This window comes from Dendronephthya gigantea, unplaced genomic scaffold (assembly GCF_004324835.1).
Source record: "Dendronephthya gigantea isolate DGI-Jeju-01 unplaced genomic scaffold, DenGig_1.0 000178F, whole genome shotgun sequence".
Lineage (NCBI taxonomy): Eukaryota > Metazoa > Cnidaria > Anthozoa > Malacalcyonacea > Nephtheidae > Dendronephthya > Dendronephthya gigantea.
Window position 1 is genome coordinate 197,907 of NW_021163188.1, and position 24,121 is coordinate 222,027.

The 24,121-nt window shown below is 35.9% G+C and overlaps 5 protein-coding genes across 6 annotated transcripts; all 5 read left to right on the top strand.

The window, feature by feature from the left end:
* The first annotated feature begins 64 nt into the window (after positions 1 to 64).
* Positions 65 to 4,871, top strand: LOC114538272. The gene is made up of 14 exons (XM_028559423.1): positions 65 to 150; positions 489 to 585; positions 942 to 1,085; positions 1,183 to 1,290; positions 1,385 to 1,519; positions 1,591 to 1,685; positions 1,775 to 1,844; positions 1,913 to 1,937; positions 2,124 to 3,604; positions 3,672 to 3,782; positions 4,032 to 4,103; positions 4,179 to 4,236; positions 4,428 to 4,536; positions 4,618 to 4,871. Exons 1-14 carry the CDS (start codon positions 128 to 130, stop codon positions 4,778 to 4,780), a joined length of 2,691 nt encoding a protein of 896 aa, XP_028415224.1. The 5' UTR covers positions 65 to 127; the 3' UTR covers positions 4,781 to 4,871.
* Positions 4,872 to 7,710: 2,839 nt separating this feature from the next.
* On the top strand, positions 7,711 to 13,850 carry LOC114538244 (serine/threonine-protein kinase TAO3-like). The gene is made up of 21 exons (XM_028559393.1): positions 7,711 to 7,972; positions 8,110 to 8,283; positions 8,564 to 8,609; positions 8,684 to 8,742; positions 8,827 to 8,875; positions 8,952 to 8,993; positions 9,077 to 9,137; positions 9,508 to 9,559; positions 9,667 to 9,706; positions 9,843 to 9,936; positions 10,004 to 10,094; positions 10,258 to 10,437; positions 10,718 to 10,822; positions 11,109 to 11,294; positions 11,545 to 11,829; positions 12,030 to 12,158; positions 12,292 to 12,480; positions 12,644 to 12,883; positions 12,964 to 13,176; positions 13,245 to 13,427; positions 13,504 to 13,850. The coding sequence occupies exons 1-21, from the start codon at positions 7,790 to 7,792 to the stop codon at positions 13,744 to 13,746; spliced, it is 2,844 nt and encodes a 947-aa protein (XP_028415194.1). The 5' UTR covers positions 7,711 to 7,789; the 3' UTR covers positions 13,747 to 13,850.
* Positions 13,851 to 14,513: 663 nt separating this feature from the next.
* Positions 14,514 to 19,779, top strand: LOC114538305 (neutrophil cytosol factor 1-like). The gene is made up of 18 exons (XM_028559458.1): positions 14,514 to 14,681; positions 14,808 to 14,941; positions 15,073 to 15,153; positions 15,954 to 16,017; positions 16,796 to 16,878; positions 17,020 to 17,123; positions 17,333 to 17,379; positions 17,453 to 17,593; positions 17,667 to 17,786; positions 18,098 to 18,212; positions 18,432 to 18,507; positions 18,586 to 18,668; positions 18,749 to 18,789; positions 18,906 to 18,951; positions 19,033 to 19,071; positions 19,159 to 19,192; positions 19,268 to 19,336; positions 19,505 to 19,779. Exons 2-18 carry the CDS (start codon positions 14,864 to 14,866, stop codon positions 19,763 to 19,765), a joined length of 1,482 nt encoding a protein of 493 aa, XP_028415259.1. The 5' UTR covers positions 14,514 to 14,681; positions 14,808 to 14,863; the 3' UTR covers positions 19,766 to 19,779.
* LOC114538307 (growth factor receptor-bound protein 2-A-like) lies at positions 19,764 to 21,630 on the top strand. The gene is made up of 7 exons (XM_028559459.1): positions 19,764 to 19,849; positions 20,023 to 20,204; positions 20,294 to 20,333; positions 20,404 to 20,468; positions 20,601 to 20,645; positions 20,720 to 20,757; positions 20,995 to 21,630. The coding sequence occupies exons 1-7, from the start codon at positions 19,798 to 19,800 to the stop codon at positions 21,155 to 21,157; spliced, it is 585 nt and encodes a 194-aa protein (XP_028415260.1). The 5' UTR covers positions 19,764 to 19,797; the 3' UTR covers positions 21,158 to 21,630.
* Positions 21,631 to 21,950: 320 nt separating this feature from the next.
* On the top strand, positions 21,951 to 24,089 carry LOC114538283 (glyoxalase domain-containing protein 4-like). 2 transcript variants are annotated; one of them, XM_028559438.1, is made up of 7 exons: positions 21,951 to 22,089; positions 22,199 to 22,248; positions 22,376 to 22,496; positions 22,597 to 22,741; positions 22,814 to 23,148; positions 23,353 to 23,439; positions 23,513 to 24,089. In XM_028559438.1, exons 1-7 carry the CDS (start codon positions 22,000 to 22,002, stop codon positions 23,564 to 23,566), a joined length of 882 nt encoding a protein of 293 aa, XP_028415239.1. In that variant the 5' UTR covers positions 21,951 to 21,999; the 3' UTR covers positions 23,567 to 24,089. The 2 variants fall into 2 exon arrangements, with proteins under 2 accessions (XP_028415239.1, XP_028415240.1); XM_028559439.1 differs by lacking the exon at positions 21,951 to 22,089 and having other exon boundaries at positions 22,207 to 22,241; positions 23,513 to 24,088.
* Positions 24,090 to 24,121: the final 32 nt, after the last annotated feature.

A 24,121-nucleotide genomic window follows, 5' to 3' on the forward strand; every position in this document is an offset into this window, starting at 1 on the left:
ACATGACGTTCTCAGCTGGTAAGTCATGTGAGTCTTTAAATGAAAGTTCGATATTTTTGTGTGTGTTTTTACAATAAAATTGACATTTCAAAGATTTTGTCAGAAATAGTTATGTACCGTTGAAAACATGGAGGCAATGCTGCAAAATAGGTGATTATACCTTTCGGGTTTTTTTTGTTCAATGCTTATCTTTTAAATCAAATTTAGTCGTATTTACTATTTATATATGTCATAATATTTGAGGTATGTGAATTGTGAATACACGTATATAAACTATATACAATTTACCAATCTACTTTTAAAATCGAGTGTTAGTATCAAAGTTTCATATCCTTGCCGTATGCAGAGGATTCTCTCTTTCAATGCTTGTTTGCTCATCTGTGTACCAAACCAGCCTTGGATCAGAATTCACCCTACCTAGTTTGCATATATATCAAGTCTCAGATGATTCACCCTGAAGCTGACCTATATTTCTTATTTTTTTGTAGATTCGAAGGATCAATTTTCTTTGTCTATGATCGTCATTTCCTGCAAAAAGAAGAGGACCTCTTGGAGGATGCGATAATTTATTTTTATCCACATTCTGTATGTTATATTTTTTTCACAAAAGCCAGCCTTGGGCATGGTTAACTCAGTTCAGCCCCAATTCATGTGAATACAGAATGATTAGCAGCAACAATAACCTAGACTACCTCTTGCTTGGCTCCATTCGGAGCACTCCAGGCCTATAGGTATTTGCCCCCGCTACCCCCCCTTGCACTTCCCAGACTTGCATCAATCTCTGTAATAGACTGATGCCAGATTGATCCACCATAATTATATCAGGTTTTTACAAAGAAACTAGGTTCAGCACCCTAGGGGAAAACATTGACTAAAACTGGGCATTGCTGTGAACTTCATTGTGTGATCATACCCCAATACAGTTGTCTTTTGTGCTTTAGATGCCAATAGACAACCAGTGTAGATTATGTGGTCAGCTAATGGGTCTCGTTCAGTTCACTGATTCAGTGTTCGGTTCATGCCCAGCGTTATTTCGGTTCGACAATGAAAAAATTGCAGTCAAACATGTTGGAAAATATTCTTTAGTAAGAATTATATTTATTGTATCAATTGATCAAAATTATTTACATATCCAGGTACAGAATAATCGAGTATGAAAAATTGTGTCACATATTTCTCTAGGCATTGGCAGGGAATTCATTTGAACCAGATTCAGCTTTACTAGCCACTGTTGATAGATTATATTTCCTCTTTGCATTCTATCATGGATCTATTAACCAAGTTGAGTTGGTAAATATTACTGCTTCAATATTGATAGTATGCCTGAATTTTTGTCTTGGTGTGTGTCTTAATTTTGCTTATTTTGCTTATCTTTGCTGCCTAGGAATGCGACAATGACAGGGAAAAGTTTATCCCAGAAATTCATGTGATTTGGGAGCAATATTTAGCATTCATTCGCAATTATGGTGACAATCTTCCTTCAGTATTCAATCCTATTCCATACCTACCTTTGAAGAATGTAAGGAAATGTGAAAAAGGTTTTTTTATAAAATTTCATGGTATAAAACTGTCTCAATATCTTCTTTCCAGGATTTGAATTTTTACTTTTTAAAAGCATCACACATCTTGGAATCTTGTCAACGTCGACCACAGATTATTGCTGGAGCGATACTTTATAATAGATTGTATGTGATCTGATATGACTTTAATGTAATTGCTACAGATTAACTTTGTAATTTCCTGTATTTAAATTTCTAACCAATATATATTTTAGTATTCTGTGCAGTCATTTAACAGACCCGATAACAAGATGTCTCTTATTACTAAAACCAAATCAGGAACATGTAAGTTGACAAATGGTTATTCTTGCTCTGAATAATTTCAGCTCATTTATTTTTATTTGTTTTCTCAGCATCCAGCAATGCCAATTGAAACAGGTGGGTATTTCATCCAAGCCTTTTTTTAAAGAACAATGATCGTTTATTGATTATGATTGATTATATTGATTTGATTTCTTGCTAGTAGATAGATTTTTTGAAATAGAATTTGTAAACCCAGTCACTCAACTCTGTCAATTATACATCTAAATGGGTTGGAATTGTTCTCTAATTTTGTATACCCAGGTTACCAACTACCATTTGGTGTTCGGCTGTTCAATGTGTATTTGACAAGAAATGACTTGACAGAAATTCTGGTAAACAATGAAAACTCTCCTTATCAATCTCCATCTGAAGAACCATTTCGTTGTTGTTGCAGTGAAAATAAAACACCGAGGAGTAGAACTCCCAGAATGCATATCAGGAAAGTTGGTTCAACCACACCTCAACCTAAAGTTGAGTTAACCCAGAGTGAGAAAGATCCGCTCCATTCATCAGATAATTCCAGTTCGAAGCTGTGTAAAGCAATGTTGGAAGATTTATTATTAAAAGGTTTTAGATGTTGCAAGTGTATTGAAGAAACTGATGGAGAATTGGAAGAAGGGAGTTCGTTTGGTGATGAAAGTGTTTCTGAATGCAAGGAAAACAAGAGGAGTCAAGAAAATGCGTTGATACCTTCCACAGAAGATAGGAATTGTAACAATATAGAAGAGGCAATAGAAGAGTGTTCTAGGAACTCTGCTGATTCTAGCCAACCTCAGCTTTCTCAGAATTCTGTTGTGGAAGCTGAAAGTGGTATCGAGGTTACAGGGAGTGATTTTCACAGCAGCGCTGCAACCAATCTTGATCAACCGTCTGCTAGTTTCTCTTACGTGAAATATCAAGAGAAAAGTCGGAATTTTACCCTATGTTGTAAAACAGAGGAGACAGATAAGATTGCAAGTCATTTGGAGGGCAAACACGATATCAGGGGAGAGCAAAATGACCTGGAATATGCTGACAAGGAACCAACGAAACATTCGTCGAATAATGAGTTGACTAATCGCGATTATGATATCACTAATTTACCCCAGAACGAGCAGAAAGATGAGGATAATACCTCGTATGACTCGGACCATGTTACTGCTGGAGAAGAGGTGAGGGAAAGTTTTGGCAAAGCACATGCTAACGCAGATGATGTTAATCCAACTGTTTCAGAGGATGAGGAAACAGAACGTTTGAAATATGATCAGTTGAGCAAAGCTTGCAATACTGGCAAAGAAAACGACTTCATGGAACGGAGGAAATTGTCCAACAGTATTGATGTTGATTCTTCATTGAAGAACCATGTTTTAGGTGAAGAGCAAGATGGTGTTATAGAGAAACAATCAACGGACTGTATGCCTCGCGAGGTCACTAATCAAAGATTAAATGCTTTGACGCTTGAGGAACCATATCAGTTATCATCATCCGAAGATAGTTATAGAACGCCAGATGAAATATTGGATACTGAGGAACCTCTTGATGGATTGGATGGGATGTATGATACAGAGGAGGAGCTTTGCGAGGGACAGTGGATGAACAATGAGGATATAGACGCTCTTCTTGATGAAGACGAGGAGGGTCTGGTACATGTTTGTAAACTTGGGATGAATAGGGACATCGAGTGTCAGGATGTTGATGAAAGGCAAGATGAAGAATATAGCAACAAGTGTCAGCAGAACGAATGTCATGGACAGTTTTGTGAGGTAAGATCGACACACTCCATCATTATCTCTCGCTTAAAAACACATTAATTTTGAATCTTTTTTAAAGGTTGATGGATTGATTCACGCTAATCTGTTTGTTCAAGCGCATTCAGAAATAGTTCTAATTCTTCTCGCAAAATGTGACCTTTATCAGAATGAAGACACCGTGAAATCTTTGGTGAGTGTGGAAGAGTGTTTCACTCCATAATCAATAAGATTTTACCAATACAAGATCTCCAGAAAGAACAAATTCGAATCAATAAAGTAACGCAAGGTTGATAAATGACGATGATTAGTGGGAAGATTAGTTTAGAGCTGTTAGAATTATCCAGTGTAAAGTTTGCTTTGCATTTTCTCGTATATATTACCTGATAAATCCAGGCAAATGCGATATAAAGTTAACTGATATTCCTTAATACGTGTTTAGTGGAGTTCATCTCTATCACAGCTTGGTGAGCTCGACATTTTGATGAAGAATTCGGCAAAACATATTTATCAGGTTGGTAAATGTTTGCAAATCCTCAGTTTCATCTTCCATCAACATTCACTAACTTTTGTGTTTTGCTCTCATCAGGATGCCCAAGTGCCGTTCAATTTATTAATTTACGATAATTTTGAGAAAACCATGTCAGGTATTGTAATTTTTGTTGAAATACACGACCTAAATTCAATGTTGGAAATTTTCCCTCCGGCGTCGTTGACACAGACGTTTATCAACAGATGAGGTTTCTATCACGGCTGATGTTCTACAAAGCGACTGGGTTAAGATATAGACACTTGAGTAAAGTCATTTACATTCATATTTGATAATTTTTGTTTTCAGGTAATCTCCGAGAGCCCGTCTTTGCACCAGATCATGTGTTTTGCGAAGCAGCTAAAACTTTGCACAGCCATTTCAAGAATGCTCCGCAGCTAGGAGACGTTACTTTGAGGTAAGAGAACGTTACTCTGCATTGTGAAAAACCTTTCGACAAATATTTTAGAACAATCCAATCATAATTATCCATTTCCAGGAATTTCCTTTGTGGTATTTACGGTGAGCGAACGCTTTCACGAGAAACCTATTTTCAAGAATCTGTAAATAACTCTTCGTCAAATTGGGCACCGAATATTACTGGATATTTGGCTGAAAAAATGAGAGAATATATTGTGAAGGATGGTTTGCCGTTTGTTTAGTAGATGAGGAGATTTATCGGGACACAGATCACCGCTTTAAAAAATGGCGGTCAATTTCTTATGGGTAACAATTACGTTCCGCGCTGGTAAAAATGTGATATTTAATGTATATTATCAGTTTCATAAATGATAAAGTAAAATTCCTAAATATAAGAAAAGATTGTGTATTTTGTAGGGTTTTTCTTGCCCTGATAACTGTGAGTGTTGACCTAAGGTTTGTTATGTTTAGCCTGGAATCCAGGTAATCAAGTTAATCCAATTAATCAAGTAAATCCTGGTAATCAAACGAATGGCTGCGAATCCTGGTAATCCCGGTCCGCGAGGTCACAAAAATAACTTGATTACATGGATTTACTTGATTACTAGGATTTACCAGATTACTAGGGCTTTCCATAATACTGAGATTGTAAGATTAGTATAATAGTTTTAGATCTACATTGATGATGCATTGTAAGGTGACGAACCTTGATACTGCGTCACATGATGTCAGCGATCTCTGCGCTAAGACAAGAGAGGAGTCTGGGTCGAGCGACCAGCCCAGCTTCGTTTTCTAAATTCGGAAAAAATATTGACATTGAAAATATAATATTTTGAATGAATTGTATGTTGAAAATACTCGCTTCGGTTAATGTCTCCAAGCTTTGCTCACGGTAACAAGAAAAGTAAGTAAGAACAGTTTGTTTGAATTGTATTTAAAGCGCCATTAGCCTACTGAGAGAGAATAAACAGCCGTATTCCTGAAGTGCCATATTTTGGGAATACACAACCTTGTTTTATTCACAGATTCGCGTCGAAATTCGCACTCAAAGACGATTTGTTTAGTAACTGAGATGAAACTAAACATTCAAATAACTTTAAGTGCGAATTTCTGGCGATTTTTACTCTTAAAATTCCCTTTTAACTGTATAAAGTTTCTCAAAGGAAGTAAATTTTTATTGACATATTTATGTAGTCATTTCAAGCTTCGTAGAGCTCTGTTGCGTGGTTAATATTACCCTAGTTTAAAGCGTAAATACTTCAGTTTTTACTTAAAGATTTAGTTAATTAAAAAGACAGCTAGAAGCAAGTGAAAGTAGAATTCTCTATGACCGTTCATGATGTTTTAGACGAACAAAGCGACCTGTTTTTTAGAACCAGCTATTGTAGTGTGTTTCAAATGTATATTTTATAATCTTTTAAGCTTAAAACATGTTTTCCTTCGTGGCCTGACCTCTGTGACTCTCTCTCTCTCTCTATGTTAACAGATAATTACTGTTCATAATATATTGTGTGTACTTCATCTCCCAAAACTGTGTTTTAACAGTTCATCACCGTATTTACTTATCAATAATGATTTAAAAATTTTACAAAGAAAATTTGTTCATGCTAGTTTTTTGACATCTGCAATCGCATAGTCACGTTGTTTTTGTCCAAAGACAGCTTTTACAGACATTGTTTATTGTTCAGTTATGAGATAATAATTGGTCTGGGTTATAAGATAAATTATTAACTCGATATGTCTATTAAAATGTAAGATTTTGGCTTGTATATATCTAAGGTGCATCATTTTACCATTCATCATTAATTGTCATTGAGAAATATATAAAGTACCTATGAGATTCACAATCTTTGATCATACAATAATTCCTTATAAATATTTCAAAATGTTATATAATTTCCCAGAAACATTTTTTATATTGCAGTGTAATTTAGGTCTGGTATTATTTAGCCAAATAAGCCCTTCTAAATATGAGTAATGATTATTTTAGTTCTGATATGTTTCACAAATTTGTCTTGCATTAAAAAGCTATATTTAAAAGGTGTCTGGCTAATATTTACTAGTAATTTGAGTCAATATTCATAAGCCTAAGGATATTCTGGAAACATTTAAATGCTTCAAAGAGAATGGCTTACCTTTAATAGACTTGATGCTGTGTAGTTATATAATGTTAGAGTTTGCCCTGCTGTCTAAAATTCCTTAAATATTGTAAATTTGTGTCTATGAAACACTATAAGAATTTAGAAATACTTTAGCCATCTAATCCTTTGAGTGTTTCTAATTTTAAATTTCTCCTTAGTTTATACACAAAACAGACAAACTCGCATTTTGAAGTGAATCATCTATATAAAATGGAATGTACCTGCTATCTTATTGTTATCATCATAGATCTATGTTAGATATAAAAATTAACTTGTGCTTTTTAAGGAAGTTATCTCAATATAAAAAGTCAAGACACTTATTTATCTCTCATTTTTATTTTTAAACCTTTTCACAAGTTCCTCTTATATTTTACTCAAGTTCCTCTGAAGCATTTTGTTAATCCTACAATTGCATAGTAAACTATGGCAATTTAAATTCTTGTCATATTTTAGCTTGTTAAGAATTTTCATAATAATTACAATTAATATACACAATACTAGTGTGTGATCATCCATGCATTTTAAGTGGCTACTTAGTGTTTTTTTCTTACTCCTTTCAATATAATTTCCTTGTTTCTTTTCAATATAGTAAAATTATATAAGCAAATGAAACTTCCTGTTGGTTATGTTGTTTTTGTATTGTAAGTTTAGTGAACCATTTTACAAAATTTGTGTCCTACGTGACAAATCACTGTTCAATGTCTCATTGTCTTTGTCTGTGTTTTGTCAGGGATTGTGCACATATCAAATATAGTCAAAACTGAACATCATTTTTCAAGGAAATATTCTAAGGAAATATGCTCTTGATTTAGACACCATTTTATCATCAAGCATTCATTTTCTGTATTGATACTTCTCTTGATATGTGAGGCTAGGTACATAAAATATTTACACCGCAAGAGTTTAGTGAAACGAAAAGATAAATTTCAAAACAGCAACAATGACATCAAGTATATATATAGATCAGTACATATATGATATATATACACTACAGTTGTTTGTTTTTACTAGTTCTGTTACATTACAAAGCAGTCAGGGAGGCATTTATCCAACAGTAGCCCATTTGAGTCACTGCTATTAGGTATACTTGGGTTGATAATTAATAATGTGATGAAAAAATTACAGTTTGTAGTAGCTTCCTGGCAGTGTCAGCCTGATGTGGCTATGCCCTCTGGTAAAGTTGGATTTCATAAGAATCCTGATTGCGCTGGGTTATTCACCGACCATGATCCTGAGAAACAATTTAAAGACTTGAAAGAAATTGGACATGGAAGTTTTGGAGCTGTTTATTATGTGAGTTTCATGTGATTTAGTCCCATCCCATATGTAACCAAACTAGAAATTAATGTCAGTATTAAATGCTGAAGCTAATGAATTTTAACACATCAGTCATCAAAGTAAACTCACATAAAATTGTTTTATTTTCACAGGCAAAACATGTTAAGACAGGGGAGGTGGTGGCCATCAAAAAGATGTCATTTAGTGGCAAACAAAGTGCAGAAAAGTGGGCAGATATTGTTAGAGAAGTGAAGTTTTTGAAGCAATGTAAACACGAGAATACAATCAGTTACAAAAGCTGCTATCTTAAAGAGCACACGGCATGGGTAAGTTCACTCATTAACTGCCAGTATCACTCCAGTAGTATTAGACATTGTAAATTACTAAATTAGGACACATCTGGGTGCATTGCAAGCTAACAAACTGAAACCTGGATTCATCATATTGGTCAATATATAATTAGGTGGGGGGCACTGTACCACTTCAGCAGCCACTGCACCACTTGGTTACTCTGATGCATAACCATACCCATGACCAGCAAAGCATGCTTTTTCACCATGAATATTTTTATGTACCATGTCAAAGTAATTTCATCCATTTTTACAGCTTGTCATGGAGTATTGTGTTGGGTCCTGTTCCGATGTTTTGGAAGGTAATTTCTCTTCATTTTCTTCGCAACTTCATTAGATGACAAAATAAATTAATCTTTTTTTCCTCTCACAACAGTCCACAAGAAACCTCTTGCAGAGAATGAGATTGCAGCTGTTTGCAAGGGAGCTCTGAATGTATGTGAAGTTTCTTATAAAATACACATCTTATGTTAAGACTTTTCATGAAGTTCTGATTTGAATGATTACTTTTCTTACTAGGGATTATCATATTTACATTCCAATGATAAAATTCATCGTGACGTCAAAGGTAAGTCGATATTTTTATTATTCACTGTGAAGTTGTGATCGCCGCAGAATATTACATCTTATTCATCTTTTCTTAGCTGGTAATGTTCTACTCACTGAAGATGGTGTTGTAAAGTTAGGTTAGCAACATTCTTTTTTATAATATAAAGCTATAAAATTAATGATATTTCCAAAATTAAATCCTTTCAATTGTATTTTGCAGCTGATTTTGGCTCAGCATCCATTATTTCGCCTGCAAATTCTTTTGTTGGAACACCATACTGGTATGTGATATCCCTTCCTAGGATCCACTATTCCCGTGCCTAAACAATGGGGATAAGGCAGGGGCAGTGAACTATAGTTGATGGGACAGGGGTCATTGCAGGGGTAGATTCAATGAGGCTGTGGTATGGAGGGGGGGGGGCACACAGGGGTCATTGCAGGGGTGGATTCAATGGGGCTGTGGTATGGGGGAGGGGGGGGCACACACCTAAAAGCGTAGCCTGTAGAGGATACAGAAGTGATGTATATGTGGCGATCATGGGAAATTAGTTCTTAATTGTTGTACTTTCTGATATCCTGACTGCCTGCCTGCACCGGCTAAAGTTTGGATGATATGTTTGCCCACATAACATTTTATTTCAATTACTTTAGGATGGCTCCTGAAGTCATTCTGGCCATGGATGAAGGCCAGTATGATGGAAAGGTAGGATATCATTTAGAACTGTGTGTTAAAACAATGCTCTCTAGCTCTCTGTCTACTATAATTCGGACATCTGCATGTGGTAAAATATTTTTATTGTGACCATTTAGGTTGATATTTGGTCGTTGGGAATTACGTGTATTGAATTAGGTAAGTCCTAACTCATGATTGGTTGATTTGTCTGAGATATTTCATTTCATTGGTTCATCTTATCCCAAAGGACTTGTGATTGGCTAATCTGTTAAAGTTAATGCATTTGATGACATCATTTTGCTATCATTCGTAGCCGAACGTAAACCTCCGTTATTCAATATGAATGCAATGAGTGCGCTATATCACATCGCCCAGAATGATCCTCCGGCCCTCACGACGGACGGTTGGTAAGTAAAAACTGTTCCCGTAGTGCTCTGCCATCGTGACACCCAGCTGATGGTATTTTGTCGTCTTCTACCTACCAGGTCTGGGAGTTAAAGAGTTTATCAGTAAATGTCTGGAAAAGAATGTTCCTGACAGGCCAAACAGCCAGGAACTTGCGTCTGTAAGTATAAAGACAGAGTTACAGAGTGATAAATCCTTAGAGGAATGCACATTGAAGCAACCTTGAATAATCCAGGATTCTTCATGATTCCTCCACGGCGGTCAGTGGTAAAGGTTTGTGCTGTGTGAATTCAGGACTGAGTAATGATTCTTTATTGTTTTAGCACGAGTTCTTGAATAGAAGCCAACAAAAAAATATTTTAAAAGAACTGGTTCAAAGAACGAAGAGCCAAGTCCGTGCTTTAGATAATATGAATTATAAAAGAGTGAAAAAAATATTTATGAATGAAGGAAATTCAGGTCTTGAGGCTTCCAGTTCTTTTGATGATGACGCCAGTTCACAGGTACCTTAGATACTTCATGTTTCATTATTTCATCACCATATGTTTTGGTAGTTTTATTGTCATGCATCTTATCTCTGGTTCCATCTTAAAAAGAAGAATATCGTTAAATGGTTTAGTTTGTCTTTAAAAGAACTTAACTTCAGCTATTAAACGCTATATCTCTGTGAAAAATCCGTATTATGAAATGATCTTCCCTAAATCAACCTTCTTATCGTCATCTGTATTAAAAAGGTGATCATTGCACCAGAGATAACAAATGAAATAATATTACCTTATCTAGATGTCATCTTTCTCCAGCACAATGTCCTCGGTACAACTAAATGATGATACGAGTATTAAATCTGATAAAACAACTAAATATAACGGCGATTCTGAACATTCAGAGGTGCTTATTTACTTAAATATTAAGGAATATCTATTAAACAATAAAAAGAAATACAAGTAGTTTAATTGGTTTTAAATAGTTTCATTATTGCTAAATTATGTCGCTCGTTGTTTGTCTAAAATATAATTATTAACTGATAAGCTAAAGATTCAGTCATTTGTGGCATTTGACATCAATGTCTGTGTACGTTACTGAGGGACGTTCAAGACACTGGGGGACGTTGATGATACTGGGGAATGTTGGTGATACTGGGGGGCATTGATGACCTTTTCTTCTTCATTCATAGGTTGAAGTGACGAACAGGAAGACAGCGAGTGTTCAAAGTCATAACAGTTCGATATCTAGTAACCACAACAGCAGCACTGAGAGCTTACCTGGTGCTACAGCTGAGGCCAAGACTGACAAAGCAACAGAAAAGAATCATGATCAAGGCAAAGACGATGATGTCATTAGTCTCTTTACCCCGAAAAAGGTAAAAGTATGTAAAAGTCTTGAATGAATCTGTCTCAGGTAGATCAATACAAAAGGCAGTTAAATTTTTTTATGATTTTGTTTTTCTTGGGTGTGGAAGGCTGGTTGTGTTTTGTTTGGACCTTTAACCAGAAACATCTTCATTCAATACATCACATTGATTCATATTTTTCAGTAATACATGATCACAACAGCATCCATCATCATCATTCATCATCATGCGGAATGCTTGAACATGTTTTCTTGTTTAGGATGGAGAAGAAGATGAAAGATTTGCGACAATACGACCAATCAACGCTATTCTCAGACAGAGGGAACAACACCAGTCAAACGATGACTTCAGAGAACAGATGAATGTTTATAAACAAATGCGTCAGCAGCATCAGAAACAACTTTTACAACTAGAAAATAAACTGAAAAATGAAATGAACGAACATAAAAAGCAACTTGATCGTGAATACGAACAACAAGTTCATCAATTTGAAAGAGAAATGGAGAAACTGAAGGGCAAACACAAAACTGATTTTGATCAAAAGGTTTGTTAAGTAATCAATGTTTGTACGTACTCTAGGGTAAGCGTGGGACTTGTGTTGATAACTTGATAGTTGACCCTAGTAGGATTTTCCTACGGATAGAAATCCTGCGATAAAATGGTCGTAGTGAAAGAATATGAATTGCTTGTCCAGAGTTATATGATGCACATGTACCTCCTGCTGAATATTTGTTTCTTTTGAAGCTTCGTCAGTTCTCAACGGATGAAAGAAAACTAACGAAACAGATCAAAGAGCAGCAGGATAACGAGATGAAGGTTTGCACGACAAGACAGAAGACAGCTTACAAGAATAATAAAACAAGATTGAAAAAGGTAAGAACACTGTATGATTACAATGCATTATCCTTCAAGTTTTCGTCTTCTGTATATTCAACCACCATGTGATAGAGGCTTGCTTACACCAAGGTGAAGGACTTGAATTTATTTCTTTGATGAATAATTTCAGGAAGTACGTGAAGGCAAACTAGACATGTCTAAATATCGGGATGAGAAAGGCAAAGTTGCCGCAGATCAACAACATTTTACGCAGACAAAACTCAAGGAACATAAAGATTTCCTGGAGTCAGAAATAAGGAAGTTTCGACGTCAGCAAATTTTACATCGACACGAACTTGAGGGAAAATTACTTCGCGAGGTTGGTGAGAATACACTTAATGATGCAAATGGTTTAGAGTTTAGGGGATTACGACAAGGATTAGATTAGAGTTGAGTTGGATTAGACAAGAGTTGAGTTGGATTAGATTAGAGTTGAGTTGGATTAGATAAGAGTTTAAGTGATTACAAATTTTCTTCCTCAGGAAATGGATAAACTAGGAAGTCAGAAGGATCAAGCACACTCGATGTTAGTTCGTCATCATGAATGTACCCAGGAGATGGAATTTAGACATTTGGATATGATTCAGAAGATGAGACTGGACCATCAGAAAACTCAGCAGTCAACAGAATGGAGCAATCAAATGGAATACAACAAACGGGCAGAGTTGGATCTGAAACGACGGCATTTAATGGAACAGAAACAACAGCCAAAGACTCTAAAGGTTTGCAATGGCGTCGAAGACGATCGTGTTTTGATATTCTGGATTTCTGGATTTTAATTTCGGTTTAATATTTCATTCAGGCGCAAGAACTAAAAATCAAGAAACAGTTTCATGACACAGTGAAGATCCAATATCGACAATACAAAGCATATCAGAAACAAGTTCTGCAAACAGCGCCGAAGGAGAACCACAAGGAATTAATTGAATCGTTCAAGGAGGATAGAAATCGTAAAATGGCAGATCTTAAATTACAATATGATCAGAGCATTTACGACATGTTGCAACGTCAGTCAGTAAGTTACCTTGCTCATCTTTGCTTTCAACCATTTTCAATGAAAATAATATAATATATGTTCTTCAGTTAAGACTTGATGAAGAACAGTTGAAAGAACAGGAAAGTCTACGATCAAAACTTCAAAAAGAGCAAGATTTACTGAGCGCTTATCAAGCAAAACAAGCGGAACAATTGATGCGTCAACACGAAAGAGAGTTACGAGAACTACAGGACAGGGTCTCAGTTAGGAGAGCTGTTCTTGAACAAAAGGTAGGTATGAGCTATGTTTTCTATTCCTACAATGAGTCTCTTTAGCAGCCTCTAAAGTTGATTTCATGATCTTTAGATGGATGAAGAAACTAAAAATTTACGGAACCTGCGAAAGGAACGGGAACGAGAGCTGAATAATCGCCACGTGAGAGAACTTGAAGAATTTGATGTTGTTGAAGATGGTATGTCAGGCCCTTGGAAACATCGCTCTTCAAATCAGCGGTCTGCCAACACACAAGAGACGAACAATGGGACTGCTGCCTCCATCAATGGCCGTAAGTCTACAGCGTCATCACCCCCCGGAGCTACAGCGAGGTGATTGTACTTGATGTAGATGCAATTATTGGATCGTGTTGTATATAGTTGGAATTATCAATGAGTCAGCTAGGAAAATTCGATAAAGAATAACACAATAATCAAAAGATGCTTTGGATCTTTGTATTTTACTGGTGAACAAATTATAACAAAAATCCACATTACAAAGATAATGGCATGGTCACTTAGGTTCATGTCCAGGCTCTTCACTCTAAAGTAAAAGATCTTTAATGTAAAAATCATCATTTCTCAACTATAGAAGTGCTATTTTTTCTTAACTATAAGATAATTACTAATATATATATTATTATATTTATATATATATATATATCCATAACTATGAGTTGTATTTTTACTCAGAGACCTTTTTAAATAGAAAGTTTAAAATTATGTTGTGGGCTTTCAATATGTGTGATGATTGTTTTGCAGGAAATATTTCCACTAATAGGTTGATGCATCAATGAGACAATATAGACTATAGAGACAGTTTTGTAAGTACCTCTTAAGTCTAGCAACGGGGGATCTAAGACAAAGAAGTATGTGCGAAATCATTTATGTTAAAAATTTTCTCTGACGAAAAACGAGTTTGTAGCTATCACAAATTATCTGTATTTCTCGACCTTATTATCTTTTTTTCTATCATTTAAATCTTCGCCCCGGAAATATAATCGTAGAAACGACAAATCGTGTTCATAACAGACGAGTGTGAATTATAATGATGCTATTATTATGCAAATGCTTGTTTTTTAGGGTATATTGCTCATTGCTCAGCAAGATCTCTGCTTCGGAGTCCAGAGCTTATAGTGACGATGATGACGATGTCTTGCATAATAAAATAGCTGTCATTTCCGCTCTTCATTATTTGTTGTTCATACCTCTAAGTGTTGCATTTGATATTACGAAATACTCGGTAGAGAACCCGAAGACCATAATTTACTGGTAAGCTTCACTATAGACAAGTCTGTGACATTAAAATAGAGATACTAACGTTGATTGATGTTTGGCATTTATTCAATGTGTCTCAATTACACTGGTATTCATCGCGATGTTGTCCAACCATTCTAGATTCAAGATGAATTAGATTGAACTGCGAGACAATATCATCGCCACATCTTAGAGACATGAGTGATCAAATTTTAAAAGATATCAAAGTTATTGGTGTTGAGAAGCCACAAAAAGGGAAATTTCGAGAACATTTTGTAAGTTATATATCATTGATTCAATATATAACAATATTTCGACTGTGTCCGTATATATCTTCTACAGGAATATGGTCATGTTTTAATATATTGCCTCAAGTAATTGCCAAGTATATTTCTATATATTGCAGGAATATGTGATCAAAGTAACCTATGAAAATGGTTATGAACATCTTATCTTCAGGCGTTATTCCATGCTGTTTCATTTTCACGTAAGTATATACTAGGAAATAACTGAGATTTATTAAAACACGTTGAATACCTCAAATATCTCGTTCAATTAATTAAAATTAATACGAATGGAAAACAAGGGAATGTACTGTATTATCCCTGCTGGGATTTGCGTGAAAGATGAGTATATCAGAGCATATGATCAGAGTGAAGTATCAAATTGATATGTTGTTTCATGCCTGTATTTATTTATACAATTATCACTAATACTTTCGGAATTAAGGTCTAATGCATTGTGTTAAAGCAAGCTTGCAACACACTGTCAGCAACCTTATTATCACTGCCCTAAACGAGTTACCTTAACTAATTAGGCTGTTGCGTGCGTTCATAGCCCAATCTTGGCTCGATTGTGTCACAAAAATTTCCCTTGCAATCCACCATAATGACTTTTTAATACCCAGAGGGAAGTTTGTAACATGATCGGTCAGCTTATTTTATTAATTCTCTTTATTGACTCAGACACGAAGCATATTTTAAACCTTCACAATCTATCAGCGATAAGATGATAATCCCTTCTATTGACATATCTAAGATTATGAAATTTAATGTAGTTTGTATACAGCACCGCTAAGCACCGCTAGTTTACACAAGAATTATGATTTGAGATACACGATTTTTGCCCGAATTATTGTAAAAAATATTTTAATAGTTAGTTGCCCTGCTTATATAAGCTGTCGTGTCATTAAACGTACGTCGAAACTGTGAAGATTGTTTCATATTTTGTATGTTCTTTCGACTTAAAAAGCAGCGTTAATCATTGTTGAATCTTTTCCATTTGTAGTCCGTTTTGAAGGAAGTGGTAAAGGAGTGCTACAGCAGTGTAATCATACTTCCTGAACTGCCTGGTAAAGATGAAATATATTGTTTATATAATCTTATTTCCAGTTATGGAAACTTGCGGTTAGGAAAATATTAAATATTTTCAACAGATATTTCATCCTCACGCTTGATTTCTCAACTTCCGGTTCGAAACTATCGCAGAATTAAATGCGCATTGCATGGAATGAAAAGCAACGTGACTTCTAAAAAAAAGCCGATACAATTTAATTCCAAAGGCAGAGAAAAACGTCGCTTCATCGTGCTGGACTTCGCTGCTCCAAAAGTTGATGTTGCTGGTCTAATTTACATCACTGTTTATGTTTTCCTCTTCAAACAAGGAAGTTTGGCTATACCTTCGGACATCGCCGCCATGCAAAATACCGAAATGAATTGCAAACAATTCTTTCAAGTTCTTTGTTGTAGCAAAGCTTGAATATTCATGTCACTTTGGTCTTGTGATATCGTATAATATCTCACGAATAGATCCGCCTACCCGTCTCACACGTCACACCCTAAACCCACGTCAGAAGATTGTCATGGCAACACATTGACCACATTCTCTTCTTCCCCGTAAATTGTTTGTTTTTTGTAATCGTTACCATTGTTCCTGTTTAAAACATCACCACATAAACAAAGAAATCTTTCACGAATAACTTGAATAATTCACATTCGTCCTAACCACTTAAACATTTTGCCAAATCATGTGTTTTTGTCAAAACAATTTTATTCAAAACAGTCAAAGAATCTTTTTTAAAATCCTATTTACCCGAAAGTATATTCTTGAAAATTTTTTTTGTATTTTAGTTGCAAGATTTCAACATGTTGGCCGCAAGTTTTTTGGTCTTAATATGAACAAAGAATTGAAGCAAATGACGGAGTTTTGTCAGGTGAGTGCGCATGTCACGCCTTTGTCACGTGACGTTATAGCAAGTTTCGCCAAGCAAATGATGAAAATTGAAATGCAGAAATCGTCGTCCATTTTGACGAGTTTTGTAATATTGTTCACATTCTGTTGTCTTTGTTTGTAGAAAATTATAGTTCTGCCGAGGGTTCTTTCTGAAAAAGAAATAATTTTGAAATTTTTTGCTCAACTTGGTACAGATGTTGCTCACGCCGAAGCTTATCAAGAGGAGTAAGTTATCAAATGACGTATTTTAAAATTTTGAAGGTTTAATGTAATATGGTGCTATCCGTCCTACCTTACCAGGAATGCTTGCTCATGGTGTTTCCAAAAAAACCTTTTTCCAGTCTCGTTTGATTCTGCCAGTCCAGTAACTAATATTGAAGTCAGGAGACATTGAATAGTTCCTCTGACAGATTTTCCTTATCTTAACTTTGCAGTTCTCAAAAAAGTGACAATACAAAAGATCCTGTTGAAAGAGTTTCGTGTAAGTCGTTCAACCAGAGGCAAATTTATATTTTCTTTTTCCTCCTGTTTGATTGTATTCTCTTGTCTTTCAGCTAACAACATTTCAGACAATGCAGAAATGAGCAATGAAATTGATCAATATGTATCCATCGCGGCATTTGATGCTGGTGGAACAGGAGAACTCTCAGTTGTCGAGGGAGAGATTGTTACCGTTATTGAAAAGAATACGTCTGGTAAAACATCATGATTTAAACAATTAGACAACGAACTAAAGATTTAGCCTCTAATATCCATTTTACATCACAGGATGGTGGCTTGTCTCCAACCAACAAGGGAAGAGTGGTTTCACTCCAGCTACTTTCCTGCAGCCAGTTGAAGCAATGACCAACACAAGAGAAGAATGGCAAGATGTCGCTGGTCCTGATAGTATGTAAACCTTCAATTTTCCATATCTCACTTAGCAAACTTTTAAGGCCTGTTTACCTGCGATCCACGTGCGACTTTCTTCTTTTGGTGGATATGAATGAGTGGATAAGTTACTGAGTTCAGATAACGCCACACATAGACATCCCAGCATTGATAACTATGAACTTGTTCACATCTATTAAAAGAGGAAAATCGCACCGAAAGAAGCACCACGTGTAAAGAGTATATTCAATTAATCTTTATACCTCGACCAACAAAGAAGAGATTCTAAGGAATATTATCAAACCTAAAATCCGTGATTCTCCATTCAGATATTTATACTGCGGTCAAAGACTATGTAGCACAGTGTCCTGATGAAATGAGTTTTAAGTGCGGAGAGGAAGTGGAAGTCCTGGCAATGAGTAATTTCGGCTGGTGGCAAGTCAGGTACGTCCAAATATTTCTTGGATCGTGAATTTCTTCAACAGACAATTCATGGTCATCCTTGGCATCTCAGCTTCTGAGAGATACGAAAATTGTGTTCAATGATTTGCCGCTGGGGAGGGGAGGGGAGGGGAGGGAGCGTATCTTCATTACGGTTTACTGTGTGATTTGACATGATCTATAACTTCAAACTAAGTTCTCTCAATTTTTCTCGTATTTCAGGTCATTATACAGCGATAAAATTGGTCTTTGTCCCGCGTCAAGCTTGACCATAAAGAAAGCATCAGTTTATTACGAAGTATGATATCTGTCGTTCTTTAAAAAAGACGATCTGGAATCTCAATACAATTTTTTTTGTCATTGTCAACAATTTCAGGATCCGATGAACGAGTATCGTAAATCCATTATTCAATTTTCTAAGAAATATTCAGGAAGGGAAAGAGAGGCGCCCCCGAGAACGTAAGATTTCTTGTAATTTTCTAATCTTTTCATGGATTTTTGTAAACTTGCTAATGAAAGAACGTCTTTGAATGTTGCAGAAGTTCACAGAAGAGTTGCGACAGCGAATCCAGTGCTGACGGTAAGATGGCTTTGAGGTTGTTTATTTAACAGCATTTGAGCTATATATTGCATGGAACAATGAAAATTTCAAATTTGGAAGATTTATTGAAATATAATCTTGTCGATGTTTTCCAGGTTGTGGAAATATTCGCCAACCAGAGCGATTCAGCCCCCCGGATAGGTAAGATGTCACAGCCTCCGAGAGACTCAAAAATCTCGTATATCAAATGTAACAACAAGAACTTTTCTTGTCTTTGAACAGTTCTGTGGAATATACCAAAGTTATTCCAAAACATCTGAGGTGAGAATCACTTGAGACCTTTCAACTTCATTATAAGATATCTCGAAATATTGCTCACATGCAGCTTGTCTGTCGTTCTTTTTGCAGAAATGATGAGTCAAATAATAACACAACCGAGAAGGTATTTGTTTTAATAAATTATAAACAATTTCTTTGAAAGATCCAGATATCCTGATCGTGAATTCATTGATTGTAGATAAATTACGTCAATGTTCCTGTGATTAAGAATGGAACACCTCATTATCACGAAGGTCGGGACTCAGAGGTACGTCCTCTTCTTCTTCTCAACTAGTCAGTCACAAAACACGACAGTTCATGGTAGAACATTCCCCACACTTCACCACCATCTTTTTCAGGTAGTATAGATACAAACAAAGAAGGTTCACTGTTGAGTATTTCTGCACTAAAACACCCATATTTTCACCAATATTAGGCAATAAACGTTCACGTGATGAGAAAAGACTATCAGAAAAACGGTTTTATCCTTCGTGAAGGAGACATGGTTCAAGTCATCAAGGTCATGCCAGATGGTTGCTTTTGGAAAGTTGCGACAATGAACCCGCCATATGAAGAAGGATTAGTCCCCTCAGACCTGCTCTGCCCTGAACTGCCTCATCAGATAGACGATACTAATACAACAAGCAGAGTAACGAGGATTGAGGAATGTTCAAATAAAATAACTTGGAACCTTTGAAAGTTTTGCCCAGATTCACTACGCCTCCGTCAATGAGAAGACCAATACCGGCTCCCAGGAGCAATGCTCCAAAGTCTCCTACAGGTAAATTCTGATAAAAATTGTATATAACTCACGGAAGTTTGAATTTATCGGTCGATTCTCCGTTCCCTGCGTTGCATTGCCTTGTCAGGCTTCTTATTTTGCGCGCAAGTAAAGACTGATCGGAGAATGACCCTATTAATCCTTATGTGTACCTACTGTGTTCCATATTGCAGCACCGCGACACAGTAGTTCAGTTGTAGCCCTGATTGATTATAATCCTGGCCAGACTGATTTGCTGGCATTTCAAAAAGGCGACGTTGGACGTCTTATAAAGAAAGCAGGAACTGGATGGTGGTTTATCGAACTCAAGGGAATAGAGGGATGGGTTCCTGTTGTTTACTGGGGGGACCTGAAGGTGAGTGAAAGTATATTTCAAAGCGCAGATGATCTTTAATCATCATTGTGGTTTTTTTGTTTCTAAATGTTTATTTTTTCATGAAACAGGAAGCACGCAATGGCAAAATTCCCGAGCTATCTTTACAAGGTAATAAAAAACCTTTTGCCGTCAAAGTTAAAGATGTGTTTTATGTTAACGAGAGATTTTTTTTTTCTAGGTTTTGGTAATCAGTGGTTTGTTGGTAAAATGTCCAGAGACCAATGTGAAGACATGTTTGGAAAGGTAATTGAACTATCCTAAGGTGGCAGTAAAACTACTGTCTTATCAAACACCTTTAGGCCGTGTATTCTAAACCTCAACGAATCAAACTCTTATTTCTTCCCTTTAATTGCAACATCATTGTCTTTTTTTTAGCACGGAAAACATTTGGACTTTATCGTGAGAGAGAGTGTGCAAAGGGTAGGCGTATTTTTTTGTAAGTTTCCATGTCATTCATTAATGGACGTTCTCTAAACTTGGTTGTTTTTTTTTAGGTTGGATCTTATGCTCTTTCTATCAAGTTCAATGAAAAGTAATATGTTCTGTGCTAATATGTTTTTATAAAGCTTGTGTCTTTGACAATAGTACGAGATTGAGAAATTGGACGGTGATCTATATTAGAACTGTTTATACAGAAGAAGAAAAAATATATCGCATTGCTAAATGTTTTCAACAGACCTCGTCTTTTCTGATGTCCATTCTCTCCTTTATTTCAGTATAGTTTTACCAGTAAATCAGATGTTTATTATTTGTTGTGTTTTCGTTTTAGAATTCACCATTTTCCGATCGAGAAATCTTCATCAGGGAAACTCCAGATTGGAAAACTAAGTTTTGATCAACTTTCAGAGATCATCTCTCACTATAGAGTACATCCGTTGTTCTACACCGACAACAGACAACCAGTATCCGTTGGCAAACCTCTATCAAGGTAGAAAACACTCAAGTCCGCGGGGGATTGGCAACCAGCGCTATAAGTTCATATGAATTAAATACTCTGTTGGAAGTTATATTTTTTACTAACCATTACCATGGCATATTCCTGATACAGTAAAACTGACCTTAGACATGTCTGCATGACAAGAACTGACCCATGCATCCATACTGGAAGAAAGTGAATCTCATCACTGGACTCTTAAAACTTTTACGTGTACATAATATATGAGATAATTCTTACACAAGTTTTTTAAAATGTTGTCCTTTGCTCACCGGGCTAAATGTTCGGGGGATGGGCAAATTGAAATGATAATTTTGGTTGGACAGGTGAGACGATACTTTAGGAAGAAAAAAGTGGCCTCGGGCCAAGCAAGATTATCATTTCAATTTGACTTGGCTATTTCACAACACATCTTGCCCTAGTGATGACGGTAATGAGTTCTCAAGTGGTAAATCGATAATTTAAATCCCAGAAATATTTTTATTGTGTTCTAAACCTAATGGTGATCACAATCGTCTTCCTGGTCATTCATCCTTCGACACCCCCACCTAAATTTTTTTGTCCCCACGGCCCACATACCATAACCACACTTCAACACCTGTACATTTTTCAAGTAAGGCTACTTTTACAGAATTAAACCTGCAGATCTTTGCAATCGTTGCACCAAAGGTTTTTACGAGTGATAGCGTTAACGCCCGTTTACACTGTGTGAGCAAACCCCGCGTGATTTGACGTATGTAAATTAGCCAACCTATGACCACAGACGGTTATATGAAACTGGACACATACTTCTTAGTTGTTACACAACGTATCGAATCTTGATTTTGATCTCTTTTGAAGATGTCAACCAGGCGAGCATTGCATTTTGTCTTTAAAATCGGCAATCGCAAAGCTAATGCTAGGTTTTATAGAGACCTGCTTGGTTTAAAGGTAAGAAAACATATTCATATCATCATATGTATAGTTGTATACTTGTTGCACGCGAGATTCAAACTAATTTGTAACAATCAATGTGTGATGTATCTATCTTATTTGACAGGTTTTGCGACATGAGGAGTTTGAAGAAGGTTGCAAAGCTTCATGTAATGGGTATATATATAAATATCAGATAGAGATATGGTTTAATTCCATCATTTAGGGGTGGCAGCCTAAGAGGGCAGGGTGAGGGTGGTCTTAGCCCTCCAAAGTGCATGCTACATTATTTCATGTTATTTAGACCATATGATGGCAAGTGGAGCAAAACAATGGCAGGGTTTGGAGCTGAAGACAACCATTTTGTTGTTGAGTTAACATATAATTATGGCATTAAAAAATACGAGTTGGGCAATGATTTCCAGGTAGTGAATAAGTTCCATTCATGCATTATCATTCTCAAATATTGGATCCATCGAATAGCCATTGAATGGGGTTGTGATCTAAATCTAAACATGCATATAGGGTCTGACAGTTTTCTCAAGTGATGCTGTAAAGAGATTCAAGAATGATGCAAATTCGCCATTAGATGACATGGGTAATGGAACATACAAAACTCATTCACCAGATGGATATACATTTTACCTTGTTGATGAAAATAAAAAACAAGGTAAGACTACTTATGATGACTTATATTGGAGTAACTTGTATGCGTAACCACCTGATTTTACTTTAATTTTAGATCCTGTTGATAAAATTTCGTTGGGTGTATCAAATCTTGAAACATCAATGAAATACTGGCATGAGTTATTGGGAATGAAATTGTATAAACAGCAAAGTGACCGAGTATTACTTGGGTATGGTGATGACCAGTGTAAGTTAGAGTTAGTTAGCCTTGCAGGGCAAGTTGTGGATCATGCAACAGGGTTTGGTAGGATCGCATTCAGTTGCCCACGTGATGAACTACCTGAAATTCAGGCAAAGGTTAAAGAGGCAGGTCACGTCATCATCACCCCCCTGGTACGTCTGGATACTCCTGGCAAAGCAGCTGTTGAGGTCATCATTTTAGCTGATGTGGTGCGTCTTTAATAATTTTCATATATATGGAGATATAGAGTACACACAGCAGCTTCTTGACAAAAGTTATCTATTAAAATTATTATTAACAAATGATCTTATCACATTTATATACATGCATATAAATGAACCAAAAGAAACATTTAAATTTTTTGTGTACATGATTGCCTAACAATCTACTTATAGCCTGAAATATTTTATTAGGATGGCCATGAAATATGTTTTGTTGGTGATGAGGCATTCCGGGATCTTTCACAGGTTGATCCTACAGCAAAAAATTTATTGGAAGAGGTAATCAAATTAAGCATAGGGAAGCCTCTGAATTTCTTCCTATTTTATTTTCCATTTCTTTGTATCATTTTAGGCAATGGATAGAGACAAAAGTGATGAATGGTTTGCAAAAAGAGAAACGAAATAGATTGAAAAATAAAATAATGGACTTTACCGCTTCTGTATTCCACAGATTAATCAAAATACTTTCAGTACCAGCCAGGAATCACTTTTCAATTTCATAATGCACTAATTCTTAAAGAACTAGACAAGAAAAAGGAATGGCTTTTTAGTTGTCATTAGGTTAGGCATGCATGTCAAAAATAAAGCTTTAGTGATAAGAAGCTTAGAAGTTTAAAGGCATTATAGGCGTTTCATACACGTGCTCTCCTACGCATGTGATGATATCACACTTCATAGGAAGTCATAAACTCTCTAGTTCTATGTACTAGTTCAAGGGTTGTCAATAGTTGACCATATTTGCCATTGACTTTATGTGTTGTATTTTAATGGTAGGAATGCTTATTAGCCAGTGCGATTCTCAGCTCGATTTTTGCGCAATGATTTTCCAAAATTTCGCAATTACATCATTTACATGCCTTGGTAATATCATTAATTAACCAGACTATCAGAGATCATTAATTTGAGTACATTATTAAATCATTTAGAAAGACGCTCATTATGAAGTGACGTCAGATTATAT

Coding starts and splice junctions, on each gene's coding strand:
- LOC114538272 (XM_028559423.1), top strand. CDS start 128: ATGGAGGCAATGCTGCAAAATAG. Junction 3,605..3,671: donor GTCATGGACAGTTTTGTGAG/GTAAGATCGACA, acceptor TCTTTTTTAAAG/GTTGATGGATTGATTCACGC. Junction 4,104..4,178: donor CGGCAAAACATATTTATCAG/GTTGGTAAATGT, acceptor TGCTCTCATCAG/GATGCCCAAGTGCCGTTCAA.
- LOC114538244 (XM_028559393.1), top strand. CDS start 7,790: ATGAAAAAATTACAGTTTGTAGTAGCTTCCTGGCAGTGTCAGCCTGAT. Junction 8,743..8,826: donor TTTGCAAGGGAGCTCTGAAT/GTATGTGAAGTT, acceptor TTTTCTTACTAG/GGATTATCATATTTACATTC. Junction 12,159..12,291: donor ATAAAACAAGATTGAAAAAG/GTAAGAACACTG, acceptor GAATAATTTCAG/GAAGTACGTGAAGGCAAACT.
- LOC114538305 (XM_028559458.1), top strand. CDS start 14,864: ATGAGTGATCAAATTTTAAAAGATATCAAAGTTATTGGTGTTGAGAAG. Junction 17,594..17,666: donor TATTGAAAAGAATACGTCTG/GTAAAACATCAT, acceptor TTTACATCACAG/GATGGTGGCTTGTCTCCAAC. Junction 18,952..19,032: donor CGATTCAGCCCCCCGGATAG/GTAAGATGTCAC, acceptor GTCTTTGAACAG/TTCTGTGGAATATACCAAAG.
- LOC114538307 (XM_028559459.1), top strand. CDS start 19,798: ATGAGAAGACCAATACCGGCTCCCAGGAGCAATGCTCCAAAGTCTCCT. Junction 20,646..20,719: donor TGAGAGAGAGTGTGCAAAGG/GTAGGCGTATTT, acceptor GTTTTTTTTTAG/GTTGGATCTTATGCTCTTTC. Junction 20,758..20,994: donor TCTATCAAGTTCAATGAAAA/GTAATATGTTCT, acceptor TTTTCGTTTTAG/AATTCACCATTTTCCGATCG.
- LOC114538283 (XM_028559438.1), top strand. CDS start 22,000: ATGTCAACCAGGCGAGCATTGCATTTTGTCTTTAAAATCGGCAATCGC. Junction 22,497..22,596: donor AGTTGGGCAATGATTTCCAG/GTAGTGAATAAG, acceptor ACATGCATATAG/GGTCTGACAGTTTTCTCAAG. Junction 23,149..23,352: donor TCATCATTTTAGCTGATGTG/GTGCGTCTTTAA, acceptor ATATTTTATTAG/GATGGCCATGAAATATGTTT.